Source organism: Drosophila kikkawai, chromosome 2R, assembly GCF_030179895.1.
Source record: "Drosophila kikkawai strain 14028-0561.14 chromosome 2R, DkikHiC1v2, whole genome shotgun sequence".
Classification (NCBI taxonomy): Eukaryota; Metazoa; Arthropoda; class Insecta; order Diptera; family Drosophilidae; genus Drosophila; species Drosophila kikkawai.
Genome location: NC_091729.1, coordinates 20,670,204 through 20,689,080, shown reverse-complemented (window position 1 = coordinate 20,689,080; position 18,877 = coordinate 20,670,204). Strand labels below are relative to the sequence as shown.

General features: G+C 38.3%; 1 protein-coding gene across 1 annotated transcript in view; it reads right to left on the bottom strand.

Moving 5' to 3' along the window:
* luna overlaps positions 1 to 18,877 on the bottom strand; it is a 113,222-nt gene that overhangs the window by 90,202 nt on the left and 4,143 nt on the right. The window contains exon 2 of the mRNA XM_017163034.3: positions 14,863 to 15,470. Within this exon, the coding sequence (XP_017018523.1) occupies positions 14,863 to 14,964 (102 nt within the window). The 5' untranslated portion in view covers positions 14,965 to 15,470. The remainder of the gene's footprint in view (positions 1 to 14,862; positions 15,471 to 18,877) is intronic.

The window sequence follows — 18,877 nt, the reverse complement described above, 5'->3', positions numbered from 1 at the left end:
AATTCTTGGAATGCTTCTCACCTTTCAGCCGCAAAAAGTATATAAAAAAGGAGCCTGGAAAAAGTTTGTTGTTTGCTTGTCCTTTGATCAAGTTCCATGCGAGGAGTCGCAGCACATTTTCACCTGTCTGGCCGGCTGCTCTTTGATGTTGCCAGCGTGAAAGGACTACTCCAAGGATAAGCCGCGAAAGAGCGCATCAGGCATGCATAAAGCCATGGCCCAAATTAACTCAATTGACAAACTTGCCTGCCAAGTTTCAGGACACCCGGCAAAAGGGTTGCCTAACTCAGTTAGGAGGGGAAAAATCGGGGCCATCGCTGCCATAGATATGGCCACACAAAGTCTCCCTAATTAGAATCGATTTGGCTCAAGGGAGAGAGAGAGATCCCTTTTCCTTGGACTCCTCCTCATCCTCCATCAAAAAACAATTAACAATTTGAGGCACTCAATAAAATATTTAAATGCCAAAGTAAAGTGAATCGAGGGAACCCTTTCTTTCCTGCTTTTCTCTCCCCTCCTTTTTTTTGTGTGTTGTTTTTTGAAGTGGAAAGGAACCCAGAGCGAAGGCAAACAATGATAAATTACAAATGAAATTGTAAAAAGGCGCAACAGCCAAAAGAAATGAAGAACAAAGCAGGGACCGAGAACACGCCGAGCAATTAACGCCAACAGAAAGTGCCACGCCTTCCACGGACCGGCATGGACATTCCATTTGGCCATGTCGAGACTCAATGATTACTTTCGCCTTTGATTAATTTCAGCTCATCGATATTCCTGCGATGTGCAGCGCGAGGGGGTGGCAACCCTTTTACCCCCCTGTTTCCTCTGCTGGCCCGGCCTAATTGCTTGCCTAATTTAATTGCCACGAATGTAATTTGCGCCGGCCAACTGACAACTGTGACAATCGGACGACAGCCCATAAAAGTCAGAACCCGTCGGCACTTTCTGACCCGACTTTTGGTCCTGGATCTCCTTTTTTTTTTGCCAGGCTTGCAACTCTCTAATCAGTGCATTTGATTAATGGAAACTTAGGGCTAGACTACGGTTCTACCTTTTTCGGTTTGAGGATATTCGAGTGTGGAGAATGGGCGGTGGTGTCTACAACACCTCGGAGCAAACCACAAAGTCATTTCCGCACTTTTCGGCCAGCATCATTAATTACAAAAACCAATAAAAGTGTTGCCCGACCGACCATTTAGGCCAAAATAAGTTGTCATCATTAGTAACAGTTACAAGTTGGTCAGAAGAATGTCAGGAAGTCGAGAAGAAGAGAGGAGAGAAGAGGAGGAGACTTTGCCACCTGATATACTCTCTAGAAATGCTAGAAAAATTACTAGCGATTTAATATATCCTAAAATAGTGTCTAAAAGTATGCAATAAAATTTTAAATTCTTTTAAAATGCTTTAAAAAGGGTCTTAAGCCTCCAAAACTTGTATCTCATTAAATACCTTAATCCCCTAGCTGATATTTACTTTAAACCCCAACCTTAGATATCCTTCTTCACCCCAGGATAAACCCAAATGAATAACAGGAAGCTGCCAAAGACAAGCAGCCTGCTACATTTTCCCCGTTTTACTTGCAAACAAATTGCCAGCAATTGATGAATGTCTGGTAATGAGACGCGCGCTCTGCTTAGACATTTTCCCCCAAAAAAAATATTAAGCTAAACGCAACTAAAACTCTGTCAAAAGAGTGGAGATGAAAGAGGGAAAAGAGCTAGGCGCCAGTCTTTGGCAGAAGGAAAATGGTCTTTTGTGCAGGGGCCTATAAATAAATAGGCTTTCCACACACACACAGCGATACAGAAAACCATTCGGAAAGCAATCTGTGTAAAAGTAACGTAGTCATTAATCATTATCATATAAACATCAATTGGTGTTTAGAGTGTTCCATAGTCGGGGCATTCGGGTTTTCCGGGGGCTGCATGCCTTGCCCAATGTTATTGATTGGCCATTCGGTTTGGTATCGCAGTTTGGTTGCCTGTCTCAAGGAGTGCAGACAGCCGATTCAGCCAAAAAAAAAAGGAAAAAAAAAAATCGAAAAAGAAATCGAAATGAAATTTACCGTAAATAAAAACATACCAAAAATAAAAGGAGAGAAGGGAGGAAGACGATTGGCCGGAACGAATGTAAGTAGAATGAAAAATTTAATTTATAACTGTAAGACGTTACTTTCAGGCACCGGAAATAAAAGTTTTAAGTATATATTTCAAAGGAAATTAACTTTTTATAAAAATATTTAATATCATTAATATAATTCAAGGCTTCTTAATAAATTTTAACAATTATTTAGTAACATTTTCTGGGTTTCTTAAAGGGTTTGCTTAACCTCAAGAACTTTAAAATATATTTTTAACTATTAAGAATATAGAAATACATTTTAAATTCTTTTAAAAATGTTGTAGTAATAGCTTTTCTTTCTCTGTACCAACTTCCACTTCCTTCAATTGGCCCCAAAAATGTTTTTGGGCAGCATCAGAGCTATGAGCTTCTTCAAAGGTTTCCTGTTTGGCTCGATTCAATGCATTAAGGCTAAATCATCTTAGCTGAAATCAAATAAAAGAGACACACACACAGACTAATACACACCCATACACTCCAACAAAAACGAGGGAGACAAACTATGCCAAGACGAAGATATAAATCAACAGAAATAAGACAAATTTTCGGAAGCAACTCGCTCGAGTCTCTTTCAGCTGGCACCTAATCAAAGGAGCCGAGCGGAGACACAAAATTACATGTAATCAATTTGTCATAATAATGTGTGTGTGTGTGTGTTGGGATGTGTCTTTTTGCTGAGTCATTTAGTGACAGTTAACCTTGAAACCCCCCAAAGGAATGAATCCCCTTTAAATGAGGCGCAAATCTTTGGCACTCCTACTCCCTGGGCTTTGCCCACATTTATCATCTTCCTCATTAATATTTCATATTTATTTCAAGTTTGTACATTTTTTATTCAGAACTCGATAAAAAGAGAGCCGAGAAATGAACTTATCTTGACTAAAGTATAAAAAAAGAAAAATTCCCTTTTACTGCTTTCAATGCTTTTGAAGTGAATGTGCATATATATAAAAAGTCAAGAATACAAGTGTAGTATATCGGAAAAGTATTCTGTATTCTGTATTCTGTATTCTTGTTGTTCACAGGCCTCTCTTTTTATCAGCAACAACAAAATTCCTTTCTGCAGAGCCATCAATCATTATCATTGGAGGCCTCCATCCTGTTTTGGGTTCCTAGTATCTTCCAGCCTGACTCAGACCTCTACATACTTACATATATATTTAATTTCTTTTCAATTCGGTTTTCCCCCCTCTATGATTAGGCCACTTGATAAATTGCCTTTGTTGGGATCAATCCATCGACTAGTCGATATTTTATTTGGCTTATTAATTTTTGTATACTTCGAGGCTTGGTGACCACAGATTTCAATTACAAAATGTCACGGACAGTCGGCTTAATAGAATTTTCTGCCTTAAAGTGTATAGAGTGCAGAGTGCTTTCTCTTTTCCAGCATCTCTCTCGGGCTCTCCAAGCATTTTCAATTTGTTTAATGCAATTGGGGGAACTTTCCATCTGAAAAAAGAGCGTCAATTGATGCACTTAGGCGCTAAGATCCCTTATACAAAAGGTTCAGGGGCTCAGAGGGGGAGAACAACATGGAGGGGGGTTCGAGCTCACACAGTGGGGTGTGTAAATTGATTTCATTTTTGGGCTTGCCATCCCATCTCATCATCAACAGCAGCAACAGACAGTGTGAAATATAGCTCAGAAGGCGACGCTTGGGATGGGCTGAGGCCAGACATTGGATCAAGGGGTGCCACTGTTCCGGCTGTTCCTCTTCAAAATGCATTCCCAGGCCCACAACCCTACCCATTGGAGTGGAGAACGCATTCTTTCGTGATGTTATATGAGCTGAAAACTGTTTGAATGGATGATTAACATATATGGATGGGTGCCTGTTTGGGGGTTTTCCTTTTTATTTTTTTGTATTTATTTTTTCGGAGGCCAAAGCGAAACAAAATAAATTCGTTGTTATTATTGTCGTTTGTTTGCTCGAATTGATATGAGGCACAACATTCACACACACAAAGGGTTCGCCTGATTCAACAAGCTCCTCTGATTCACGCCTTATCTGCCCCGCAGGAAGCGCAGGCAAAGGCAATCCTCTTGAACACTCATACTCTTGAACCCTTAACCCATGGCCGCCGGCCAGCATCGAATTTTAGCACCCAATGCGAATGCTTCGACACGCCCCTATCATCGCGCCAACATCAAAACACCATTCAAACTCAAACTAAATACACGGAAAACAATAGAATGTTTTATCGACCCTCAAGTTTGCTTCACTTGAAATATTACTTTATTTCTGATAATTATTTATATATAACTTAGAGGTTCCTGTTTAATTACATGTTCATTTGAAATTCCCTAGAACTAATTATCAATAAACACTTGGTATATTCTTGCTGTGTAGCCAAAGGCGTTGACCATGCAATTGCAGACATAAAGGAAATGTTGTAGGAAAATATTGAGAAATAAGGGAAAACAATTTACCGCCATATGCGAGCAGGCGGGTCACAAGTCCTGATCCCTTTTATGGCCAATGTGTCAGCAGCCGAAAATTGCTTTTGTATAAACACAAACACAAACACAACACACACACAAATATTGTTCTTATCACTGCTGCCTATTGTTGGGAATTAGGAAATAGTATTCCCATTCGGCGGGCGGAAGGCTAAATGTACTATACACATGTGTGAGTGTGTTTGTACTTGTGGCGCCATTTGGTCTTATCACTTATCAGACATCAGGCAGACGACAGCAGCAGCAGCAGCCTGTGGGGCTGTGGGCCTGCCAAGGTCGCAGCATCTCGAGTTGCTCTTGGTATCTTGCAAGCTTAGCAAATGTAATTTATGTTCCGGAGCCAGGACCAAAAGCGGGCCTTTAATTAGCCCATGGCCAGAGGGTCAGAGAGAGAGAGAGAGAGAGCCGGCGGCTGGGACAACTGTCAACTGCTTTCGCATTGAGCCCAACTGCTAACCACATCGCACAAATCACTGGCAGTCGCCACCCACGCACTCCCATCTCATTGAGCTCACTCCTCCTCCCCCCACACACACACATTTGACATACATTTTCCCTAGAATTTTTCACCAGTTTTCCAAAAAGAGGGAAGCACGCTCGTTAGGAGGGGAGAAAGCAGGGACCAGGACTAGGCCAAAACTGCCAGACTGCCAGCCGGCAACAATGGCGGTCGTCTAGCGTCTAAAAATTCTCCCTAGCCAATGCCGCCGTCGGCGAAATACAACTCATTCCGTTTTTGCTTTACAAACCCAAGTACAAGGCAATCATATTGATGCCCTCACGAAGGGTAGACACTGTCATTCGATTGATATATCAATAACCCTTAAAACTTGAATTGGATGAAGCCTTCGGTTGGCCTTTTTGATTGGAAAAATGGGTGAATGATAAGTGAGAGGGGGGTGTATCTCTGGAGACTCGGAAAACAATAGTTAAATTGTCTTAATTTATTATTTCTATATTGCTTTTAATTTAATCAAGTTGAAAGTGCAGTTATTTTGGTTAGAAATATTATGTTTTTACAGAAAATATGTTAGGTTTAAATTTTTGATAGAAAGAAAATTAAAAATTCTCAACTTGTTTTAGTTTTATGATACCCTACAATTTTCTTCATTTGTTTTCATTTTAAGAAATTAATTCTTTACCTTTTTCTTTGGACAAAACAGAATAAATAGTTACTTTCTTATATTTAAATTCTTATTTATTATTTTGCTTTTAGCTTTTCAGTTCATATTACAGAAAATCTTAGCTTTTTTTTGTTTCACATCTAAAAAACCCATAATATTTCTTACTCGAAAAAATTCTATGATATTTTTTCTAAGTATTTTCACTGCTGTACATCTACTTTCCTTAATAGAAATAACCAAAAGAACCTTTATGATTTCCTCCTTATATCATCAAAGAGTATTCCGCTATTCGACTCTCTATTTAGTGTATTTTTTCCCTTTTTTTTTGCCCCTTCTTGCGTGCCATAAATTATGTAGGACTCACACAAGCGCACACGCTCGCTGAAGCACCATGCCGCACCACGTCCTCTGGCACTCGTGCACCCTGGTATGGACCCTCGGAAAAGCCTCACCCCAACCACCACCCACCCACTCGTCGTCGTCGTCGTCTCGACGTGTGCAAAATTAAACAAAACAGCAAGTGTGCAAAAAATTTAAAATACACAATTTCCAAAATACAAAAAATGTTCGTGCAATTTTCGGTTCTTGTTCCTGGTTCGCCTTCTACCCTCCCAGTTTTTCGGGGGTTGCTGTCGGGTGGTTGGTTCTGGTCTGGTTGCTGGCCTTTTATTTCCAGTTTTTCAACATAATATTCCGCTCGTTTTCCTCTTTCTCTTGGTTATTCCTTTATTTTTTTTGCACAAACATTTGCCCAAGACGTTGACGATGGCGGCTTGGCTCGTTCTGCTTGTTTACCCGAAGAAATGGAAAACAATTTGTATTTGGATTCGTACGCGTATTTGTATTTATACGAAATTTACATAAGAAATAAAACAATGAGTGTGCAATTGGCTGTGGCATAATGAAATTGTGTATCTCGCGCTCAAATGAGTTGGCAATGAAAGATGACGACGTGGAACTGAGTGGAGTGGCAAAGAGTGGAGTGAAGTGGAGGATTCGGCAAAGGACCCAGGCACGTGGCACTCGAGTGGACATTATTAAAAAAGGATTAGTTTGTGCCGGTCGTAAAATTTGTCAGGACCTTGCTGTGCCTTTTTTACGGCCAGAAATCTTTCTCTTACTTTTTCTAAATAGCTTTTTTTTTGTTGAGAGCAGGCCAATAAAGATTAATTTGGGGCATAAAACGACCGGCGAGTAGCCCTTCCGCTGCGAAATCAATCAATTGCCTAGGCTCGTTTTAATGGGCCAACTCCTGGTGCCTAGACGAGCTCTTTAATGGCCAAAAGTTGCTCCATTCGGCGCTTAAATCGGAAAGTCGCAGGCCGGGAGATGTGTGGAAGGAAATTAAGAGTCAACCCACACTCGGGAGGAGGATTTTTCTGGCAGTGGGAGGCAACCCCAACCCACGCAGCCAGATTAGCAAGCAGACTCACAATCAGTGAACTCCTCTCGCTAACAAGGCAGAGGGAAAACACAACTGTAATTAATACGAAACATATCCACTCATTACCAAGAGACTTTATCAACGGCGCACATCTTCCAGACCGAAGAGCAAAAGAGCAAAAAGAAGCCACGACAACGTCAACCTCGGATGGGTTTGGCAAAAAGGAGGAGCTCCCTCAGTGCTCCATCAGTATATGTATGGTGTATATATATAGCAACATAATGATGGCGAAGGGATGGCAGGATAAGAGACCGACCGAGCAACCGACCGACCGACAGGGCGACCCACAAAGATGCCAACTTGATGTATGAGTCTAATAAATACAAATTTATCAGGCAGCAGCCGAAGCATACATAATTGTACAACCAATTAGGAATGGATATAATTCAAACTTAAAGCACAAAGACCATCGAACGAGCGCACTAAACAAAATCCATGCCATATTTGTATCTCTTAGTGGCTCTCTGTCTGATCAAAGGACAAAGTCCAGGACCTAATCATGATTTATACAGCCCGACTAGCTCGAGTTCGAGTTCGAGGGAGGAAATTTTCGAGGAAACCGAAGGAAACCAGCAACCGGCAACTCAATTATGCGCAATTTAGACGAGTCCTTGCCAATCTAATTGTAGGCATTGCATTGCAAAAAAAGCAAACTTTCCGGGGTTGGCACTCAGGTGAACAACTCCCCCTTCATATTTCCGCTTTCCTGCGAATTATGAAACGCCCCAACAGCTGTGCTGAATTTTAAGTCCGCTCGCATGCGGGTGGGTTCTGTTTCAAGGTGGGTGTCACATAACCCCTAATTGTGGGCCAGTGGAGCTCACATGCACTGCAACGATTATTATAATAATTACGGAATCAGAAAGGGTTAGGGCTAGGGCCCAGGATTGGGTCGACTTAATCAGCTTAGAAAGAAAGAAAAGGCAGGCGTAGAAAGGTAATCCCCGGGGAGCCATTACATGCCTGACCATTTTTTAATGATTTTTTTACGCTCCGTTCTCCGGCGTGTTCTCCTTTCTAAGCTCTCTATCCGAGTTGGGCCCCCCCTCCTCTCAAAGACACCTTTCAAGCGGCTGAGAGACTAATCGCAGTTATGCAAGAAAGTCCGCACTTTGGAGTCTGGGTCGAAGCTGGGAGCTGAAGCTGGAGCCCAGAGTCTGGTTTTGTGCCGGCCGCAAGTTGCAGCAACTTTTCTGGTTAACTCTGCGTGTGGCACAACTGCAGCAGGATGGCAGTAAGCCAATGTGCCAGTGAAACCGCAAAGGCAGTCAAGAGACCCGACCCTGCCCCAGCCCCCAGCTCCATCGCCATCGCCATCGCCATCTCCAGCTGCAGCTTCAGTTCCAGCTCAGCTCAGCCAAGAGTCGTATCATAAACTTGCACGTAACCAGTGGGAAAGAACCGAGAGCAGCAGCGCCGGCCAGATCGAGCAACGAACCATAATGCGCTCATGCACTGAGAGAAAGAGGTGTTGGAAAGGGTGAATAAATATTTATATTTAAAATAGAAATGTTTATATTCCAACAAATTGATTTAAAAGAGTTTTGACAAGGCAAACTTACTTATTATAAAAGGTCTGACATTTTAGATTTCAAGATTAAGGTTCTAGGAATATTTTGGCAAGGTTTTTTGCTTATAATTCTCAACTCAAAAATTTTGAGAGGTAAGTAGATGAACAATTTACGGAAATACCTATTATATATTTATAAATACATGGCTTTTATATTTTTTTTATATTGAATCAAATTTATTATATTTAATTTTATGACTGACGTTATGGTTCTGTACTTAGAAATTTCAACTAACAAGTTTGAAAGGTTTTTACAGGGAAAAGCTAAACATATATTCAAAATAAATTTGTTTAAAAATAGAAACTCACTTACTAAGATCAAGATTTAGGTTTCTGAAAAGGTTTTCTTTAGTTCTCTTACACATAATTTCTTTGTAAATGAAAACCTTTCTCTATACCCCTTTCTCTCAGTGTTGTCTGGTGGTTCCACTGCTGCTGTCGCATAGTTAAATGTGAGCTGTGAGCTGTGAGCTATGTGCGGCACATACGAATAGAAATAAGAGTACGAGAGCATCTATTGTAGCAACGCACACACCATACACCCCCACCCTGCACCCCCCCACCCCGCACACCATACACCCTGGGCACCCTGCGCGGCAGATAAACATACACTGGCATTCCACATTATAAGCATAAATCCAGAGGGGCAACCCACAAAAACTATAAAAGGACATGGGGTGGATGCGAGTGCGAGTGCGAGAGCGCGCATTTGATGATTAATTGCAGCCCAGATGATAAATGATTGAGGGTAATAGGAGTAGCAAACGTGGTAGCTGCTGCTTAGTTGGATTTTTGGGTTTGTGCGAGGTTCTACGGGGGTGAGGGGAGGATGTGCCGCCTGGTGGCAAGTATTTAAGGCCCACGGACGCTTGGCCCGCACGTTTGCCTTGCCCCTCACGTCGAGCATATTTTCAGCAATTGCACGTATTTCGGATTTCCCCCATCTCAGCAGCGCTTCCACTTCCTACTCTCTGGCTTATTCTTTTTTTCTTTCTTTCGATTTGGTTCTCTTTTTTTTTTTTGCTGGCTAGGCTAAAATAACTGTTCTTCTTCATGGCCAGACTGAGTCTTGGGTGATGCACCGGGCCAAAAAAAAATTAATATATATAAATTTCTGTTGATAAATGGTTAATAAACTTGATATAAACTTGAAATTAAGTCTTAAAAAGTCTAAATAATATTTTTTAAAATTATATAAGATAAGAAATTCTATTTTATTTTTATTTGGTATCAAAAATAATAATAAAAGTGTTGTAAAAATGTTTGAAAATGTTTTAAAATATAATGAAAGTGTTATAAAAATATTTAAAAATGTTTAAAAATGCCTTAAATACCAATCAAACTCTTATAATAATTAAGAATATTTTTTAAACTGCTTTAGATTGATACAAATATATTTTTAATACTCAATATAAGAATATTACATGTAAATATAGTTAAACAATCATTAAGACAAGTATTACACTTAGAAATTAAATTGTGAAAAGTTTTTTAAAATATATATAATATCCTATTACCCAATTTCCTATTTATGTATTATTTTTCAGGAACTGATCCATCAAACTTGTCTTTGGAAAAACAAAAGGTAATGACGAATGGTAACTTAAAACCCATCCATCATGATTTTAGAGACTTTTCCTGGCTGACATTTAAAATGTTTCTAATTTTGTTACAAATATCACAAATATCTTGGGTTTCAATATATTTAAAAATTGTTTCTAAGATTTTATTAGAAACAAAAGCATAAGAGATTTTCAAAAAATAGAGTAAATTGAAGATCAAGGCTTTTAGAAATATTTTTAAATGTTGTAAACCCCGTTTTCTGTACATAAGCAACATTTCTTACCAACTTTATGATTAGAAAAGTAACATAGAATGTCTTAAAATATTTTTAAATATTTTCTTTAACAATTAAATCTTTGTAATATCATTAAACCCTCATATTTTTCTCTCTGCATGTCCCTGCTCTCTTGGCTTATTAGGTGTAAGTCTATGTGTGTGCTTGTGTGCATCTGTCTTCATGAATTTCCCAATGGCAGCAGAGCATCGCTTTTCGGGGGGGCATTTCTTTTCGGCCATATTCCCTCATTTTTTTTGCCACTTTCCCGCACGCGTGTGTGTGTGTGTGTGTGTGTGTACGTGCCATTTTGGGTTTCGTTACGTTTTTGCGTGTGCTAAATGTTAACTGCTGATTGCATATTGTCTGCTTAGGCGGAGGCGGGAGTGGGAGTGGGAGTGGCAGGAGCTTGTCGTCGATGATTTCGGCACTTGTAAGAGACTGAGTCAGGGTGGAATTCAGTCCGAAACAAAAAAAAAAACAAATGGAAATGAAATAATGTAATACATAAATTCATTTTGCATTTCATTATTTATATTTTTTTCCTTGTGGTGCTATTTGTGTGCTCGTGTGTGTGGGTAAAGCGGCTTAATTTAAAATGATTTAAATACATTAAATGGCTACCGCAGAACAGAATGTGGCAAGTGTGGCAAAGGGCGATAAAGCGGCCACATCAATGGCCAATCCAACAGAATCCGCTTAGGAGCGCGAATTAAAACCAATATTCTATAACAACATGAAAATCGTCAAATTCTATAAATGAAATTAATCGCAAAATAGATTGGCAGAGAGCTGAATGGCGGGGGGAAAAACAAAAGGAAAACTCGTTTCGGATTTGTGTGTGTGTGTTTGTACAGAAATGAAAGAAAAACATTCACAACGGAATTGAAATCAATCTGCAGCATATGAAATAAATTAAGAGTAAAAACCAAATACAATTCCCAGTGAATGGTATTTATTTTTATAAGCACATATATGTTAATCCCTTGGTTTTTGGGTGTGCAGCATAATTTCACAGCTTAGATAAACAGCCGGGAGAGCTCAAGAAATAGATACAGATACAGCTACAGATCCCTGAGAGCGCTTTCAGCTCCAAAACAGTATGTAAATTCATAAATAATACATATGCAGATGCCTCTTTCCATCTTTTGTTTGTTTTTGCGGCAGCAACAATTGGAATCCAGCAGCTGCTCAAATGAGAGGGCACAAGTGTTTGACTGTTCGACTGACTGACTGACTGGCGAACCGAATTACGCATCACAACCATAACATAACACAGAGCTCCTCGCCCCCTCCTCGCCCCTTACTTTCCCTGGCCATTACAGTCACTTCCCCTCCATAACAATTACAATAAAACAATAAGCATCAGCAGCAGCAGCAGCAGCAAAACGCAGCCGCCGCATCGGAAGCTGGCGGAAGTCAACGGAAATAAACAAAACATCCGCAAGTTCTAATTACAAAAGGCACCAAACATTTACAGATACAGATATAGATACAGAAAGGAAAATATATATAGAGAGAGAGGGAATGGAAGTGTGGCTGGAGAAAGTTGCCACTTACCCCAACTTACCTGCCAAGTCCCGCCAAAAAACTTTTATTAAATGCTGCAATTTAAAGTTTTTAAACCCGAATCAAATTTAAGCAAAGAAATAAAACGCTCAAGTGAGCTGAGCAAAATGTTTTTTGAATTGTTTGGGAAATACTCTAACTGGGAAAGAATTAAAATTAAGTTAGAGATAAGACCTTCTATAGGGAGTGCAGAATATTATTTAAGCTAGATAAGTACTAAAAGGTTTCTAGATTTGTTAATTTAGTAAAATTGCAATGATTAAAAAGCCTTTTAAAAGCAACTCTTGGCCTTAAAATATTTTTTAAAAATTAAATAAAACCTTTTCTTGGCAGTTAAAATATATAATAAACTCTAGAAAAGCTTTATAATATTTCTAAAAATTAAAAAGTATTTATTCTTTATGTTTAAAACATATAATAGTCTCTAGAATCTAAGTTCAAGCACTCAAAAAATATATAATAAACTCTAGAAAAGCCTTCAAATATTTTTAAAAAATTTAAAAATACTTCTTCTCAGAGTTTAATCTCTAGAAATCCTACTTCAAGTTCATTAGGCATCTTAAATTAATATCTTTTCAAATAATTACTTTAATTTTAAACACAATAAATGAAAACTTAACCCACAATCTCTTACAAAATATTCCCCTTTGAAGCCAAAACTTTCAGGGCCAAAGAGTTGCAGTTCCTTCTTGGTTCTCCTAAAGAGTATCTGGAAAGGCTCTTCAACTCAAACCCAACAAAAAAAAAGAAACCGTCAACATCGTCGTGTCGTCGACGGCAATACAAAATACAAAATACGAAAAGTTATGCAAAAATGTGTACTCGAGTTCAATTAAAAGTTTTTAAGTTGTGCAAATGAAACGAGTGCATTGCGTCTTCAATTCTGGCCAAGAACTTGAAACAGAACTCGAATTGGATCTGGGGGGAACTTTGGCGTATAATTGCCGTGTGTTTGGCGAAAAAATGGGAATTTTAAAGGCAGCTACAAATATAGCCAACGATAAGATTAGTTTTTCTGAATGCGGTAATAATACTTCAGACTAAAATTTGCCTTAAGATATGTATGTTTATAGTTAAAGTTGAAGGCCGTCAGCCAAAAAATCGAACTGAATTGCTAATTTTAGTTAAACATTTCAATGGGAATTCATTCGTATTTTGATTTGGCAAATCTATTTTTTGGCACATTCCTGGAATAAGTGAGATAAATCAAACAAGTCTAGAGAGTGTGGTGTGTGTGTGTACACTAAACAAATAAACTGGAGGTGTGAAAAGTATCTTTAAATTGGTAGCCACATGAGAAGATGGGGGGGATTGGTACTGGCTTCTGTGAAATGGAGGCGCCTCCGGCAGAGAGTCCTCCTCCTACATCTTATCGCTGGGTGAATTACGACTTTCCGTTTGATGGGCAAACACAGAGAGAGAGAGAGTGAGAAACACAATCTCCTTATGCGTCAGGTTTTTTGATAACAGCAGCAAACCAGAATATGCCTCAGGCATTTCTTAACAATAATAAAACGAAAAAAAAACAGAAACAAAACAAGAAAATAAAGCAAACCAACAAAGCTGTCTGCAATCAGCTGGCGGCGGCTTCGATTCGCTTTTATCAAAAAGATAGAGAGAGCAACCGAAAAAGAACGCCAACAAAAAAATAATAAATAAAATAAAATACAGCAAGTGTGCGAAAAAAATTCGCAAAAACATATATATATATATATATGCTTGGGTTTTTAGTATATATATTATGCATGCCCTCAGATGATGATAACCGACGCTGGCCGACTGCTGGCGAATTTTACTTATTTATGGGCTGGCATCTATTTATTCGGCTCTGCCTCTTGTTAGCTTTTTGCAAACACATATACACCAGTTTATATATATCTGATGCATATAGTATATATAGCTTATCAAGAGTTTATAATTTTTAGCAATTTAAATTTAGCTCACGCTCTCAGGTAAACTTGAAAGTGGGACCTTGAAACGGTTGCTTTTCATTCATTTTTTTTTTTGTTTTAAAGAAATTTTGGAACCCAAGTATATATAGTAAGTAAGTATAAGTTCCCGATTGCGCAAGCCCCTTCAAAGTCGGTTAATACTTTCGATAAAATACCACTGCTGACTAGACTAAGTAGTTGAATCTATGATAAATGCCTAAATGCTAAATAAATAACAAAAAACCCAACTAAGGGGTGACGTCAACCCGCGGGGAAAATTATTATTATTATGGTGGCCAGTAGAGGGGGGAGGCTAAAATATGATTTATGTGATATGAAAACACAATGGAAATTCTAAAAAGTTAATTTAAAAATCAAATAGGGGTCTCCAAGATATATTTTTAGAGAAGTCAGGAGAATTTATAAGGGAAAATTAAGTGGTTCTCCTCGAAGTAAACAAACTACAAAAATAGATACAATAAAGTCTGCTTCAGTTTTCAATTCTGGGAATTTGGGAAAACTTTAAAAAAAATAAATTTAGATCTTTATTAAATTGAGTAATTTAAAAGGAATTAATTTTGAGGCTAAGATATGCCGAGAAATTTCAAGATAAATGGAAGGTAAAATATTTTGTAAATAAACAAAAGTAAAATATACACCAAGAAGTGGCTAAATTTCAGGAAAACTTTCCTAATTTTAAATGGTTTTTAATCTTTAAATATTGTTATATTTTTATAAATTTTCTTTACATTTTTAAATAGATTTTTCTATATATTTTTCAATTTATTTAAAGCTCTACCAACCTGTTGCCATTGATCCTCAATCGATGGCTGCGACGAAAAGTAGCCGGTTGTGCAAATCCTCTCCAGCTCGTTGAAGATATTTCCACTCGGTAGGATATCCATCTCGAAATCCTCTTCCTCTAACCGCAGAAACTCCGGGGACTCCGTTGTGAGGCCGTTGCTTAATGTCTGATAGGACCAAAGATTTATATATATATCTTTTAGCTCAAATTGTTGAAACCGACAACAATTTGAGATGCAATTTTGATTTGGCTTTGCTATATTATTTTTATATATATTTTTGATTTGATTTGGTTTAAATTTTGATTTCAGAGAGACGACATCCCGACGTTGGTAGATGCTGCGATGGGCAGCATTTTAACACTCGCGATATATATGGAATATATATATATATTGGCCTATATATATACGGATTATATATACACCTAATACGTATTGGATCTACACTATGCACACGTTTGGTTATTTGTTGTATTTCTGCGGTTTTTGTTATTTACTTATCATTTATTTACTTTCAGCACTTTCATTTGGATTTAATTTTTTTTTTGAATATTTTATGAACGCATTCCGGGGGGGCTCTGTGGCTTTCTGTGTGTGTTGGTTTCTGCCTGCAAATAAATAAATAAGAAGAAAAAAAAGTGCAAATGTTATTAAATTTATGATAGTTGTTGTGTCTTAAAACCCCAATTCTGTTCCACTTTCGTAATCTGCCTTTTCCCCATGATTTTCGCCGACTCATCGCAGCTCAAGAATTATTAATTATTATTTTTTTCTCTCCTTTTATTTTGGAACTATGCTAAATTCATTTTCCCAGCTATCTTACCGCTCACTTCTTCTCTGGGTACATTTTCATATCGGTCTCGGATCGTTTTTTTTAGGTTTTTTGGCCGAGCTCAACACTTTTTCACTATCAAAACACAGTTTTGGGTCACTAACCCCGATTTGAAACACACGTTTGTATGTCCAAAATATATATGTATGTATGTATGTATATTATGGCCATGCTCGGCTCGAATTTTATTATTATGATAGTCAACAGGGGCTCGGTCTTGGGTTTCGGCCACAACTCAGCCTTAGCCTGTGCCTGTGCCTGTGCCAGTGTTTTTCTTTAATTTCTAAGCGTTGTCAGTCCTCTGCTTCCCTCCCTGTTCCTGCACACAAATACACCTAAATATATATATATGTATATATGGCCTTATAGTCATGTAAACCCGGTCTGTTGTCGATTTTTACTACCTGTTTCTTGTTGTTGTTGCTGCCTGAGCCGAGCTCTTTCACAACGTTTTCGTGTTAACTGAAAAAGAACCACCAAAGCCGAACCCGAATTCGTTGACCGTCCATGTGCGCTTTTGACTTCATTTTTTTCCCTGCCTTCGTCGTCGTGTTTTTTTTTTTCGTTTTTTGATGTTTTGTTGTTTTTGGTACAGTTTTTGTTTTTGTTGCTGCATGCGGCAGCGGTTTCCCTCTCTTTTTTCCCCGGCCAAATTAGAACTTTGCAATGCAGTTTTGTTGGCGCAAAGCAACTTTCATTATTCGGTGGCCAGTGAAAGAATTATGTGGGGACAGGAAAAGCAGACTAAATCCATCTCTTTTCTAATTTAACACTAAAAGAAAAGGCTTTAGGTTCCTGATTCTGCTTAAATTGTAAAAAAGTTGGACTTGTCCTGGTTTTTAATTTAATTTTTCATAGCACCCATTAGTTCTGTCGCAAGGAGTCTAAGTTAAAGAGTTCAATACACTTCATCGAATGTGAAATAACGAAAATATCGAAATATATCGAATTTAAAGTCAGAATATCGATAATATTAAAAACTTTAAGAAAAACTTTTTTGTAAGAAATACAAAACAAACAAGCTTAAGGAAAGGAAGGAAGGAAATTTTTAAAATATATTAAGCAGGATATTGATTTATCGCCATTAAATATATCGCAAAATATCGATTTATATATCAAACATTGTTCTATAACTAATATTTTCATATTTTCTTTATTTCCTAGCTTAGAAATGTATTTATTTACGACTCAAAGCACTTTAATCCCAATTTGCAAACAGAAATGGAATGATTGTTATTAAAACCAAATTTAAAATATCGAAAAATATCGAATTTAACGTAAAAAAATCGACAATATTTAAAACTTTAAGAAACAAATACAAACAAAACAAGCTTAAATGTGTGTGGGGAAGGAAAATTGTAAACTATATCAAACAGAATATTGATTTATCGCATTTAAATATATTGCAAAATATCGATTTATTTATCAAAAATCGTTTTATTACAAATGTATTAATATTTTCTGTATTTTCTAGCTTAGAAATGTATTTATTTACGACTCAAAGCACTTTAATTCCAATCTCTAAACCGAAATAGTATAATTATTTACCCCAAATTTCCCCCAGTGCACCTCCCTAGCCCTATCCCTAATCACAATCACAGACGATGGTCCACAGTCAATGGCATTTTTATGTTCTTGACTGCTCCTCGCCCCATGTGTCTGTGTGTGTGAGTGCGGCTGCCATATCATTTCTGTTTCTGTCCGCTTTGTTGGCCTGTTCCCTGGTCTTTGACAATAAGCATGGCTTATTGATTTTCCAGCAGCACCAGCATTCGAAGGCATTTTCATCCCGAACCTTTCACACACTTGTCCTGCGCTCTGAACTCTTCCTGTTTTATTGTTAGATATCCCATTCGATGGCCCCCGCACCGAACTGATCCCCTTGGCGGTCGTTTTCATTTTGATTATCGAACATTTTTATCGCCTGACGTTTTTACAAGTTTGTATTATATAAAAAAAAAACAAAGAAAATATACGGAAAATAGCCAAGGATAGACTGAAGCGAAACAAAAAGTTATGTCTGGGGGTACAGTCTTTGGTTTTTTTTTTTTGGCCATTGTCCAAAGGGTTTGGCTAAGCATGAAATGAGCGGATGACGAGGGCAGGTTCCCCTCTCTGCTGAAACCCGATACGATTTTCATATATTGAACTTTGAGTTCATTCTGGCCGGAGTGGCTTTTTCGGTCTAATTAACTCTTAACCCAGTTTGTAGAGGAAAAACCAATAAAGGAGTGTAAACAGCTGCGCGTTAATCTCGGCGGCAAACGAGAAAACCCACATAAGCCAGACTTTTCTTACTCCCCCCTAAAAAAAAAAAGATGCATTTATGATTGCAACATCCACGTAGAGATACTTTACTCAAATACCCTTCAATCAACAACTTAACGCGCCACGAGGGCAGACAACGTTAACTTCCCCCGATTCTTCCTGCTGCCTACGTGCGTTTTAATTTTAATTTTTTTCTTTTCTTTTTTTTTCTCTGGGTTTTTTTCTGTTTTTCTCCCTCATGTTGCTGCTGCTGCTGCTGCGTGGCCACTTCACTGCTCAAGTTGATTTGGCTGCGAGTTTGGACTCGGAATTGGAGTTGGTGGAGATGGAGTTGGAGCCGGGTCTCGAGCATTTTGTTTTTGTTTTGTTTTCCATTTTCGAAACGGAATTTTAAGCGCTAAGAAAGCGCGGGATACCCGCCTCCTTGTGGCTGCCAGTTGTTGTTGCACATCAGAAACAGAAACAGAACCGCATCGCAACGACCTTAACGGGCAGCCAGACTTGGGACTTGGAACCAGCGTTTCCGAGCTCTTGGACTGGGGAGTCACTCAGACGACAGAAGCAGCAACATTGCCAGACACAACAGCAGCAGCAGCAGCAGCAGCAGCAACAATAGACAGCGAAAACGTCATCAGCAGTCCAACGGGGTCTTTGCCTGCATTTGTGAGATTTTGTAGCTGCTTTTCATCTTTCATTTCTTGGGTTTGTGGACAGTATAAACACGGCGAGAAAAGTTGGGGTTAATTAAAAGAAATTATAAAGAAAATTATAGAAAAGTTTATAGATGGCTAAGAGCTTGAAGAAGAAGTTCAGAAGACTTCTAAATTGCAATTTTTGTTTAAAAGTAAAAAGGAAATATAGAAAATACCACTTTAAGCCTTTTACTTTGAATTTTACTTTATAAAATAAACGTAG